The sequence below is a fragment of the Ciona robusta genome, chromosome 5, assembly GCF_009617815.1.
Source record: "Ciona robusta chromosome 5, ASM961781v2".
Lineage (NCBI taxonomy): Eukaryota > Metazoa > Chordata > Ascidiacea > Phlebobranchia > Cionidae > Ciona > Ciona robusta.
Window position 1 is genome coordinate 3,095,820 of NC_143239.1, and position 12,589 is coordinate 3,108,408.

The 12,589-nt window shown below is 37.8% G+C and overlaps 3 protein-coding genes across 4 annotated transcripts; 2 read left to right on the forward strand and 1 right to left on the reverse strand.

Moving 5' to 3' along the window:
• Positions 1-2: 2 nt before the first annotated feature.
• LOC149735619 (dehydrodolichyl diphosphate synthase complex subunit DHDDS-like) lies at positions 3-1,595 on the reverse strand. 2 transcript variants are annotated; one of them, XM_089878663.1, is made up of 2 exons: positions 1,576-1,595; positions 3-1,179 (listed from the first exon to the last, which is right to left on the reverse strand). In XM_089878663.1, exon 2 carries the CDS (start codon positions 1,157-1,159, stop codon positions 239-241), a length of 921 nt encoding a protein of 306 aa, XP_089734789.1. In that variant the 5' UTR covers positions 1,160-1,179; positions 1,576-1,595; the 3' UTR covers positions 3-238. The 2 variants fall into 2 exon arrangements, with proteins under 2 accessions (XP_089734789.1, XP_089734790.1); XM_089878664.1 differs by lacking the exon at positions 1,576-1,595 and adding an exon at positions 1,433-1,540.
• Positions 1,596-1,686: 91 nt separating this feature from the next.
• On the forward strand, positions 1,687-7,640 carry LOC149735620 (uncharacterized). The gene is made up of 9 exons (XM_089878662.1): positions 1,687-2,287; positions 2,665-2,907; positions 3,397-3,486; positions 3,752-3,869; positions 4,256-4,341; positions 4,661-6,106; positions 6,175-6,234; positions 6,474-6,511; positions 6,644-7,640. The coding sequence occupies exons 1-6, from the start codon at positions 2,056-2,058 to the stop codon at positions 4,897-4,899; spliced, it is 1,008 nt and encodes a 335-aa protein (XP_089734788.1). The 5' UTR covers positions 1,687-2,055; the 3' UTR covers positions 4,900-6,106; positions 6,175-6,234; positions 6,474-6,511; positions 6,644-7,640.
• A 579-nt stretch (positions 7,641-8,219) lies between these two features.
• LOC149735621 (uncharacterized) lies at positions 8,220-11,159 on the forward strand. Its single transcript, XM_089878668.1, has 5 exons — positions 8,220-8,273; positions 8,512-8,736; positions 9,208-9,622; positions 9,691-9,749; positions 10,054-11,159. The coding sequence occupies exons 2-5, from the start codon at positions 8,517-8,519 to the stop codon at positions 10,161-10,163; spliced, it is 804 nt and encodes a 267-aa protein (XP_089734794.1). The 5' UTR covers positions 8,220-8,273; positions 8,512-8,516; the 3' UTR covers positions 10,164-11,159.
• The last annotated feature ends 1,430 nt before the right edge of the window (positions 11,160-12,589 follow it).

Sequence of the window (12,589 nt, forward strand, 5' to 3'; positions counted from 1 at the left end):
CATTCTGCAAAATAATTTTTCATCTAGGACTAATATATATTTAGGACTGCGAGGCATTATTAATATAAAGCATCAATAATATTCACACGATTGCTGTCACATATATTGCGCTGTGGTGAGAGTGATTGATTAAGCTAGAATAAATATATACACCCACACACACAAATGTAAAAATGCTGCAAAACAATGAAACTAAATTGTTATTCAGGTATAGGTATATTTTTAAATGGGAACAACGCTAGGAATCAGTCATACAATTAGCAAGTCTTTTTTCATTAAGTTTTATGATAAAGTTGTTAATGCGATTTTTCCTCATCTTAAGTGCTTCCTCTTGATTATTCTCATTGGAGACCATCATCAACTCCTCTTCACACAGCTCTTCCTCGTGCTCTTCTTCTTCTTGTTTCTTGTACTTGTATGACTGTTGATACAGAAGAATAGCACCATAGAAGTCCCATATTGTCATTTCTGGCCACAGGTGTCTTAGAAAAGAGAGGTAGGAAAGCGAACTTTGCCAGAGAAGAAAATCACTGAGACGAACCTCACCTGACGTCCGAATCAACAAATCAACTTTGGGGATTTGTAATGTTTTATCCATCAGTCTCTCACTGATGTCACTTACATAAATCAAACCTTCGTCAACGCCCCATTTAATGTCTCTTACGGCTTGTGTCATTTCTAACCGTGATGTATACGCTGCACATACGTTTAATTTACACTTATAGTTGTTCTTAGTCGTGGTAATCAGTTGCTTTGCAAGTGTTTGTAAACTGTCAGGTAACATGTCAAGTTCTCCCACTATGCATAACCTTACTCCAAGCTCCTCGAGCTTATCTTTCTCCTTAAGAATCCTCTCGAACTTGGTCCTTGCCAGTTCCATCAAGCTGTCTACTTCTTCCTTTGAACGTTTAAAATTTTCAGCACTAAAAGCATATACAGTTACTTCTTCTACACCAAGCTCCTGACACCACTGTAGGACCTCTGCAAGCTTGTCAAAGCCCTGTGAATGTCCCTCTATTCTTTCAACATGTTTTTTGACTGCGTATCTCCGATTTCCATCCATAATAAATGCCAGATGTTTTGGTATAGGTCCTACTTTCAGGATTGACGAATACAACCGGTGGTACCATGGCAATCTTTCTTTGCACACCAATGCCATGATTTTCCTCACAAAGAAACCTAAAAAACAAGTACAAATATTAAAGCTGGGTAATAAAAGTATTTAAGTAGAAAAATGGATTGTGGTATACTAATTCTGACGCACAATTTAACAAACAAGTTAGCATTAACCAATTATTAAGTCTAGTTGTAGCAAACTCTCAAAAGCTAGTAAACTATATATATACACCAGTAACACTACAAACTATACGAAAACACCCTTTGGCGTTTTTCTAAACTGAAGGGTAAAAACGCCGTAGGGACAAAAGCTTACAATGTAGAATGTACACATAACAGTTTAATGTACACGATAATTGGTTCTTTTAAATTCCAAAGACTTGCGTCAAAGCTAAATCGTTTGGGGAGGAACGTAAACGACTTTCAACTTGTTTACAAATTCTCCACAACGTAACTTACGTCTGTCTACGTTGAAATTGCCACGCTGTACATATACTATACTCATTCTATGAGAGTGGCATATTTTAAGACAAGGCAAGTTTATACGTCAATTCTCAGGTCATGTATTTGGTAAATTAACAATATTTAAGCGTAATTAAAAACAAAATATATTCAAAAATTAATTTAAAAAAAATTTCAAACTTCAAGTGAATTTCTTATTTTCAAAATTCACCTTTTATTAAACACAGGCCATGAATTACAACGGCGTAGCATAGTTTTAACAAAGCATATACACTGCTAGTATAGGCTATATGTTTTATTTGTAACATTTTATTACACGCCTTATTTTTGTTTGTTGATTTCAAAACACAGTAATGTACACGCGAAACCAGGCCGCTGTTAGAAAACATCAGCACGGTATGTGTGTTTTCCGGAATTCGTCCCAGATTTGCTGTGGCCAGTTTAGTTTCGTCCTATTTCATTTCAAACGCAAAAATCATGTGCAGAAATACTAGCCTTTTGTTTGGTGTAGTCTTATTCTTTTACATGCAAGCGGTTTCTCGAGGAAATTGGTATACACTGGGCGAACACGAATATTTGGTAGACAACATGTTAATCAGTGGGTTTGAAAACGCAAGGGCCAGGTGCCAATTAAACAACGCGAGCTTAGTAATTATTAGAAATAACGAAACTCAGCAGTTTCTGGCCAGTAAAATTAAACACTGGAATGGTAAGATGACATAAACTACTTGAGTATTAGTAGGGTGGGGAAGATGGGACACCTTTATCACATAATATCCAAATATTCAGAGCATGTTTAAAACACTTAACACCAGTCCATGGGAGTCGTGAGGATACGGATTTATAATTCTTTAAATGTTCTTTGTTTACCACCAAATGGGACGAGAAAATAGAGTTAAAAGGTGTCCCATCTTCCCCCACCCTACTCTATTTAATATTTACAGAATTAAATATAACCGCATCTTCACAACTCTTAAAAGAACATTGTTAAATGCTCGAAACACGATTATAAAATATGGAATTTGGGTATTAACGGTATCCCATCTTACCCCACCATATAGTATATCTTAAACACAATTTTCCCAGGCGCCTTGTTTTACTACATCGGCCTCCAAAAAACTGGTAATGATAGAAACGCTTTTACATGGATCGACAACACTCCGATATCCAACGGCCCAACTTTTTGGAGGCCCGGAGAACCCAGCAATATAAAAGGGCCCAAAGATTGCGTAATGATGTGGTCGGATAGAGACGGGGTTCCTTTTCCTTGGATTAGCGTTCCATGTTCATACACAGGGCGCTACATTTGCGAAAAACCTCCAAGTACAGGTAATGACAGTTTGATTGGAAATATAGCTTGGGGTATAGAGAAGACAATTTTTAAACCTCTTTTCTCTTTCCGTTTGCTAGTAGACACAAAGAAGATTTACAGAATTACCTAACCGTATGGATTCGCGACTGTAACTGTTCAAAGCACAATAAGAAAACGTGGAATATAGGTGCATTAACCGTATCCCATCGTTCATCACAGCAGTATCACATTTCAGTATATACAATCACATATAGTAGGGTGGGGGAAATTGAGACACATTTTAATTTATTTTCTCGTCCGATGTGATAGTAAACAAGAAATTTTTAAAGAATTATAAAACTATATGCTCAAGACTCCCATAGACCGTTGTTAACTGTTTAAAACACGATCAGGATATTCGGATATTGTGCGCCAAAGGTGTTCCATCTTCCCCCATCCTACTATATAATTGAACCACATTACACGGTCTTCCTCAAAATATAATATTATTGTTTATTTGCATAAAGCACCGCCGACATCAACCGGGGCAATAGTTGCGACGACATCAGAGATGCCATCAACCCAACAACAGGTTACAACAACTGATCATTCTGAAGGTATATGTGTAGGCTACAAATTGACGTGTAATAACACCCGTGTTATAACTACTGTTGTTTTCCGGTTACGCGAGGATAAAGCAAGTTAAATTCATTTATTTAAAAAATAAAAACAACGACATTGGACTTGCGACATATTTTAAACCCAAATTGCGCATTAATTGTCTGTTTAGTTGAATTAACTTATATACAAATTTTATTGGCCTGAATACCCAGTCGTTTACAAGTTTGTGTCCCGTTGAAATTAAAACTCTTTATACTGCAGATGATGTAGAAGGCTTCACGGTATTTGCTCCAATTGCCATTATTTTGGGCGTTGCGTTTCTAGCGGTTTCATCAGCTCTACTAATCTGTCGCTATTTTAAATTTATAGCAGGAGCGGGGTAAGATAGGTATCAGAGTCCGTATATAGACATGTTTATATACGGACTCTGATTTGAATAGAACCAATTAAGCGTAAACAAAACTTTTAACGCATATCATAGTAGGGCTGGGTAAGATGGGATACGTTTTCAATCTCCTTTCCCGTTCCATTTGGTTATAAACAAATTATATTTACAGAATTGTATAACTGCTGTAGCCCTGCAACTCTAAAATAGGGTTGGTATTTTGAAAACAAGAGAACATGTGGGATTCAACAGGTGCCAACGCTATCCCATCTTATACCCATAGTACTTTTGTTTCACTAGGTAAATCTTGGTTTATGCGTGATTTGGTATTATGAAAACATTATCAAGTAAAGAAGTAACCAGTTAAAATTCTGTTTCAGTGCTAGTGCCCGACACAGAGCAAACACTGGTCTAACTCGGGAGAACTTAGGAAACTCCCAAATCGTTTATAGAGTTAATGCAGGAGGTGAGATTTAGCACATAACATCGCTGCTACCATTGTGGGCGTATGTGTCCGTGGGCAAGCCACTTAACGGCAATTGCTCCAACCAAATGCTCACTAATGGATTGTATAAATTATAAGCCATACACAAAAAAAAACAAAAAAATCACCTACAGAGTAACATACATGGTAACTCGTAAGCTGGCACGAGGTGTTAAACCCGTGTGATAACGACTGTCGTTTTCCGGCCAGGTGAGGATAAAGTAAGGTACATTACATTACTACATATGCACAAGCATGGGCAGTAATAAATTTATTAAAAAACTAAACTTGTTGGTCACAGATGGGGGTGAACATGAACCATCTTATCAGGAGATTGAAGTTCGTGTTTCTATCTGTTCTGTATCACAAAATAACAGCGAGCGCAGTCCTTCACGACCAGAGTCTAAAACCATGAATTCTGAGCCGCCATCAAACACGCTGACTGTACCTGCAGTAAACGAAGCTAGCCAGCCACTAAATGTTGAAAACACAAATATCGAAGCAATGTATAGTGTAGTAAAGAAAACAGATTTCGTTTAGACGGCAGGACTTATGTATTGGTTGCAATAAATGGAAACAGCTTGCTTGCTGTAGAAGTAAATTTTTCGTTGCTATTTAGGAATATCCGATGCCCGCACCATGTCCTGTTCAAAAAATATACAACCGTATCCTCACGACTCACAAATGGACACGATCAGGAGATTTAGATATTATGTGGTTAACGTGTCCCGTCTTCCACTACCATGAATAATGCGCTGAGATTAATGTTAAACTGGTCACTTGTGGTTCATGCCTTGCTGTAAAGATCTCACCCGTGTAGAAATAGATTCGCAATAAAAACGACAAATTAAAATCGTGAATCGTTGTGAACATAGTTTGTTACGTCACAATGGTGAACTGACGTCACAATCAGCCCGCCATCCAATTCTTGAACCTGATTGGTCGGAATGCTCTCGTGATTGACGCTTCGCATCAGCTGATTATTCCCGCCTTGATTGCTCCGCGCATAAAACGCCTCTTTTACACAAAGCGAGTTAACACGTTCCAGTTTAGATGAAGTTTTCTCCACGCAAGGTTACAAGTTGGAAGGTTTCAAGATATTTTCCTGCAAGACTTGAGTTAAGTATTGTTTCATTACATTAGTACAGTATTATATTATAATTATATCATACTATTTATATGTACTATATAACATGTTTTATAGCTTTATATTGCAACAGTAATATTTACTATATTATATAGATTAATATTATGCTAAAAGTTGTGTGCCTTGCCCAAAGTATTACTTTATTATAATTCAAAGTTTAAGTCCTTCTTCATCACGATCTGTTTTAGGAATCACAGTGATTCTTCATTACGTAACTCGTGACGTCACACACGCAATATCTCGGTGCACAATCGCTGCGTTCTGTTACGTCTCGATCGTGTAAATTTCGCTGTCCCCCGCTCGCGTTATGTTACGTCACTATAGTATCGTCACGCCGTACTCCGAACAACATGCGAACAACTTCTAGGCGTACATGCGTTTCGCGACGTTGCTTTCATGGGGCCCCATGTGCGTTTTGCGTCGAGGCAAGGCACATTTCTTGTATATTTAATTATATTTGCGCTATCAGCGCAAAGCAAGAGGATAAAAAAACGGTAAAGTATAAATCACATTTGGCATTATTACGTACATAAGCTCTTTTCAGAAACACTGATATGTGACGTCACGAAGTGGTAATGACGCAACAGAAGAACCCACTTCGTAAGGTAACTGTTTCGTTACAAACTTATTTTACTTGAAATAAGGAGTTTTAAAGTTGGTGTTTACAGAACATGGTATGTGACGTCACCAGAGGATCAAGCGGGTCGTGACACGTAGGAAGAATGAAGGTATTATGACGTAATAATACAAAGTAGATTGGGGGAAAATGGAGCACCTTTAGTATCTAAATATCCTGATCGTGTTTTAAACAATTAACAACGGTCTTATATGGGAGTCGTGGGGATACGGTTTTATAATTCTTTGATTGTTCTTTGTTTACCACCATATGGGATGAAATAATAGAATAAGTCTCATCTTTCCTTACCCTGCTGTACAAACTGAAATTTAGCGATTATATTTTTTCCAGGAATGTCAGCGAATAAAGCTACATAAGAAAAGTGCAAGGTATTGTGTATTATCATTGTTTGTTGTTATTTAGTACTGTAATAAACGTTAACGTTGGAATAAATAAAATAATTCTAAAGTTGTCTATTAAAAAATTGTTTAACCGTTTACGTAACTTTTGTACATTTTCAGACCAAAGACGAAGACGCCGATAAAGGATACACGGTTTGAGGTTTTAGGTTCATAAGTATGAGTTGTGTGTTGTATGTGCCTGTATGAGATTCTGTACTTTTATTCTGCTGGGTCTAATATTGCCAGCTATTTTTAGTTTGTCATTATACTATAGTGCATTTTGCATGTCATTGAAATATATGCAATGAAACTATAGCGAAAATCTTGCTGGATCAGGTTTTGTTGTTGTACACTCTATTGCGTTTTCCTCCACAAAAATCGAATCGTTCAGCGACTCTGTGTTGTCCTGATCACTTGATGAGAACGCTATGTTGGTACACAAATACTCAGTAATATCAACAGGCAGTATAGTATGCGAAATATTTTGATAGCAGTTCCCATTTAATATACTGCACCGTTAATTTTTTTTACCTGACCAACTTATTTAAACGTTATGTAGCGCGGTTGGGACGATGGCCACGTCACAATTGCGCTACGACGTCAGTATGGCGGGTCAGAGCATTGTCCTGACCCTGCGTTCGGTGCGGTTACGTCAGTTTTAAGTTGCTTAAATGGTCAGGTTGTTGCGTGGACGTCGCCGCTAGTGATGCTACGCTTGGATTTAGGTCACTGTTATAACGCGGTTTGTCGCAACCTGACGCAGTTTGGTAACGGTAGAAGCGGTGCGTAACACATGGACGGTATATTGTGTAAAGATACGACGAGAGTATCGCGGTACCAATATGGCGACTTATGTTTTAATTCGAACATGCGGTTGAACATTCAACATGGTGTACACTGTAGATGATTATCCTTCAGGATTTGAACTATATTTTTGTTGGAGATCTTTCAATGATTATGTCCGCGTTAATTGATTTTTTACCGCTCCCCCTTTTTGTATGCTTGAGCTGTTGTGTTTGTAGCATGTTTGGCACAATATCTCTTGGCACTCGTTGTACTCTTTTTGTCTTTTTGTCGTATTTTTTGTTCGCGTATTGGTTGTACCATTTTCGTCTAAGGTTTCTTTTGCATTGCTTGGGTAAGGTCTATCCGACAAGGCGTTTCTCACCATAGTAGAAACCCACTACCATTGGCTGGGGGCTTGTCGTGCCGTAGTGGCTTTCCACCAACGCCAGCCACAAACTGCGCGAAGGCATTTTTAATCCGACTTCTATTTTTCAGAAGATTCTTCAATAAAAGTCATCACGTAAAGTATATTTGGTATAATCACCTTGTGTTTATGCAAAATAAAATATCAGCAACACATTCCTGCACACATTGCTATGATTTAGTTGTATACGTCATAGTGTTGATACGTCATTGAAGAGTGACGTCAGAACTCCATACGTCACTTCAAAGAAATACGTGACGTCATTGGGACTGTTGTGTGTGTATACCTCTAGTTGGAAGTCGAAATTATTTAATATCAGCTTATGTAAGTATAATAAAACCTTGCTCTTAGTCTTGCCAACTTTAACAGTGCGCCAACTCACGGAAAGAATTTGGTAAAAAGTAGCTTGCCGTTATAGCCGTGTCACTTTTAACGGTGCGTCAGTTCACGACAAAGAATTTGTTTAAAAGTTGCAACGTTTAAAAGTTGCAACGTTTTATTGCAGCAAGGTGCCAGAACTGCTATGCTATGTAACATTAGGTAAGACATAGCTGTGATTTGATTTAATATTCATATCCATTTATAGTAGACTGAGGTAAGATGGGACAGGTTTTTATTCTCTGTTTTCATTCTGTATGTGGTGGTAAACAATTTCAAAACTATATAACCGTAGAATTTAAAATAGCGCTGTTATTTGTTCAAAATACGGCCAGGAAATATAGGATTTAGGCGCTAACGGTATCCCATCTTATCCCACAGTATTATATTCAAATTACAGAAACAATGATTTTCGTTCTCATTGCTGTCCTTACTGTCGTGGAGGTTAGAGCTATAAATGGAACCTGGCACAAACTTGGACAAGAGGAATATTTTATTTCAACATCTACAGTTGTCGGTATTAACAGCGCCAGTGCCGAGTGTCAGAAGTTAAACGGAAGTCTTGTCATAGTTAAGAACAACGAAACTCAATTGTTTTTGGTGCGAAGTATAGGGCAGGTAACTGGTAAGTAAAAGATGTGAGACAGTATGGTGGGGTAAGATGGCACATGTTTTTATTCTCTTTTTTTATTCCTGTTATTTGATAACAAACCGAATTAAATACCCGCAATCTTACAACTCTAAAATGCGCTGTTAGTTGCTCATAACACTATCAGGAAGTATAATACAGTAGGTGGGGGAAGATGGGACACCTTTAGCACATGATATCCAAACATCCTGGTGTTTTATATACTTAACATTGGTATATGGGAGTCGTAGGGATAAGGTTTCATAATTCTTTAAGTTTATATGCTCCCCACCAAATTGGACGATAAAATAGAATGAAAAGGTGTCCCATCTTCCCCCACCCTACTATATTATAGGTGCCACAGATATTTTATCTTAACCCACAATACAAATTTTAGTATTATTCGGCTGCTAAATATGGTAGTATATATAATATGCAACCCAACCAACACAAATGCACAACTTTTAGAGTTTCCATATGCTTTTTACATCGGCTTGCGACGTTTTAAAAACAGCAGTGACGGATTTGTGTGGGACGACGGGACACTGATCAGCAGCTCTGGCGAAACTTATTGGTATCGTGGGGAACCGAATTACTACAAGGACCAGAACGAGAGTTGCGTGTCTATGGGTTATCGGAACAGTATGATTTCCCCATTTTTTAACTGGAATGATTACAGCTGCGGGCTTGCGATGCGAATAATTTGTCAAAGATGTTCGGCCAGGCAGGATGGCCTACCAATTTACGCGTATGCATGTAATAATGTTGTTGGTGGTGGACGAATGAAGAGCTCCGTTATCTACATCATTATTGGGTGTGTCGTAGCTTCTATCTTTGTCGTACTTCTAGTGATTTGTTTCTGCTGGAAAATGCGAAAAAGAATGTGAGATGAAATTGATATCACGTTTCGTTTTATAGGGAACTTTAATGTCACCTTTTTTTCGTTTACAGAAACGAGGCGACGGAACTTTCTAAGAATATTTACGAGACCCCGATTCGTGGAGAACTAGGCAAGTATTCCCTAATTGGTATATAATAATGTGCCACTGTGGGGTAAGCTAGAAGGCCGTTATAACGTATACTCCAAATTTCCTAATCGTATTTTAACAATTAACAACGCGCTTTCAGAGTCGCCGGGCTATGTGCTTTTATAATTCTGTAAATAATCTTTGTTTACTACAAAATGGGACCTGAAAATGGAACAAAAAACATGGGGTACAATCTTGTACCCCACCCTACTATATTATACTAGCATAAAAACTATGCACGAAACTGGTTAAATTCCAATAAATTGTTATCTCTTTCTTTCAACAGTGCCAGAAGTAGTGTACCACGTCGTAGGTGAAAACTTCAGCCGTCCTACTGCTTACGGTGATTCCGGATACGTTAAGATGTTTAGTGTGATGCAAACGAAAGCTACATAGTGTGTGGATTATACCGCTATAACACATGCTACGAATTCACCTCTGTCGATTTTCAGTACATTACTATATTGTGGATCATATATTCTTCTTAAATAATATACTAACGCTGTATTGGAATATTGGGAGGTTTAAATGCAGTTGTATTCAATATTCTGTGCATTCGCGATGTTGTTTTTATTGCAGCATATGTGTCATAAACTTATAGCATCAGGGTTGGAGAAGAGGAGACACCTACTTTTTCTGTTTTCTTGCCGCATTTGGTAGTAAACAACGAACATTCGAAGAATTATAAAACCGTATCCTTACGATTCCCATAGACTGCTGTTAATTGTTTAAAACTCGATTAGGATATTCGGATATTATGTGCTAAAGGTGTCCCATCTTACCCTAGAGTACTTACTTGGAAAAATTCGAGCTTTTACAGTATAATGAAATCATCATATATTGCTATTACAATACAAAGTGTTCACAGTTAAGATAATTCCATTGAGTCATTGCCCACTTTGGTGATTCACATTACACGTCACATGTTCCTTGTCGCAGCAGAAACTCATTTACAATCAAAAGAGGAATTTGTTAAACTAAAGTTTTACAGGTATTAAGTAAATATATAAGTTTCCGGGGACAATTTCGTTGAGATAGAGTTGTTACGATCCTACTTCTTTAGTTACATGTGTGTTTCGTATTCTGATATATTTGTTGCGTATTATAGGCCCAACTGCTCGTGTGTATAGAGATTAATTTATAAATATGAGTTTATTTGTTTTGGTTGCGTTGTTTGTTGTTGGTTGGAGCAACGCTAGGAACCTTTCCTGGCACAAATTTGGACAAGAGGAATATTTCATTTCAACTTCTATTATAGTTGATGGAATTAATAACGCCAGTGCTGAGTGTCAGAAGTTAAACGGAAGTCTTGTAATATTCAAGGACAACGAAACACAGGAGTTTCTGGTGCGAAAAATAGGACACGTACCCAGTAAGCCCCTGATGTGTCGTGTAAAATATCGTAAATGTATTCAAGTTTTTTGTTGTTGTTGCACATCAAGGGTATTAGTTTTACTGATGCTTAAATTTAAAACTGGTTTGTTTGGCATAAAATGAGTCCCATTTATTTGGTGGAATTTCCAGGTAAAAAGCATTACATGTATATATTGTGTAAGCATACTGATTGATATACCTCAAACAAACAAAAACTATTTAATTATCTCAGGATATCCTTTTGCGTTTTACATCGGTTTACGAAGATTCAAAAATACCAGCGATGGGTTTATTTGGGACGACGGGGCTTTGGTTACTTCTCGCCCAACACATTGGTATCCTGGCGAACCGAATAATCACATGGGCAAGAACCAGAGTTGCGTGACTATGGGTTTACAATCGAATTCCGGCTTGCCCTTTTTATGGTATGACGACGCGTGCAATCTCCCAACAAGAATAATCTGTCAGAAAGGCCTTGTAAGACGCACAAGACCTGTCGCCACAACAGCAAGTATTACAAGCTCATCAAATATGGTAGCACATCCGGAAAAATCAACCGGTAATATTAAAACGATGTATCAAACTAGACCTTTATCATAGCCTATTTGTTTGGCTGTAATACCAAATTGCTTCGTTCTAAACTATAAATCTTTTATGAAACCTCACAACACAAAACACTCATATTTTCCTTCACCGTGGCGCAGTGTGGCAAAGCTCGTTGGTGTTTACGACACTGGGCGTATGTGTCTTTGGGCAAGACGCTTAACGGCAGTTCCTCCAACTCATAAGTGATCACTGTCGTGTTATCCAAAAAGTCATTCTAACAGAAAAAAAGCAATCACCCTCAACAAGCATAGGGGCACCGGCTAAAGGATTTTAGCCCTTTAAGGACACGAAAGTTGCTCATAAAAAAACACAAGTTACGTTGTAACTCGTAAGCGGGTACACGAGGTGTAGAAAACCAAATACCCTTGTTATAACGACTGTCGCGTTTTCCCGTGCACGCGAAGACAAAGCAAGTTATACGAACATTCACTGATTCATTTTTTCCAAAAGGCACCACAACATTAGATGTGACGCCTAGAACTACGCCATTCACCCATTCAGTTATCACACCTGGTATGAGCAACACAGTTATTTACATCATTATTGGATGTGCCGTTGGTATCGTTGTATTTATTGTGGTGCTGGTAATATGTTGTTGGTGTAAAAAGCGACATAAGAGGTAATGTATATGACACACAGGATTATATATAAAAAGTTGTAATGCTACATTTCTCTACAGTTGTGGAAAACCGCAGATCGAAAACCATATTTATGAAATTCCAATGAGGCCAAAAGGCAAGTTTATGTACTCATTAATATGTTGTAATTTCCAAAGTACGTGTTTGATTTATGCCCTGATTCCAATGACCGCGTATTAGAACTTGAAAAATGCTGGTTACCCT

Excerpts from the sequence above, each read along its gene's own strand:
- LOC149735619 (XM_089878663.1), bottom strand. The coding sequence starts at position 1,159 with ATGGCATTGGTGTGCAAAGAAAGATTGCCATGGTACCACCGGTTGTAT.
- LOC149735620 (XM_089878662.1), top strand. The coding sequence starts at position 2,056 with ATGTGCAGAAATACTAGCCTTTTGTTTGGTGTAGTCTTATTCTTTTAC. Across the intron at positions 3,487-3,751 it reads AACAACTGATCATTCTGAAG|ATGATGTAGAAGGCTTCACG; the intron begins GTATATGTGTAG and ends TTTATACTGCAG. Across the intron at positions 3,870-4,255 it reads AAATTTATAGCAGGAGCGGG|TGCTAGTGCCCGACACAGAG; the intron begins GTAAGATAGGTA and ends ATTCTGTTTCAG.
- LOC149735621 (XM_089878668.1), top strand. The coding sequence starts at position 8,517 with ATGATTTTCGTTCTCATTGCTGTCCTTACTGTCGTGGAGGTTAGAGCT. Across the intron at positions 8,737-9,207 it reads AAGTATAGGGCAGGTAACTG|AGTTTCCATATGCTTTTTAC; the intron begins GTAAGTAAAAGA and ends CACAACTTTTAG. Across the intron at positions 9,623-9,690 it reads TGGAAAATGCGAAAAAGAAT|AAACGAGGCGACGGAACTTT; the intron begins GTGAGATGAAAT and ends TTTCGTTTACAG.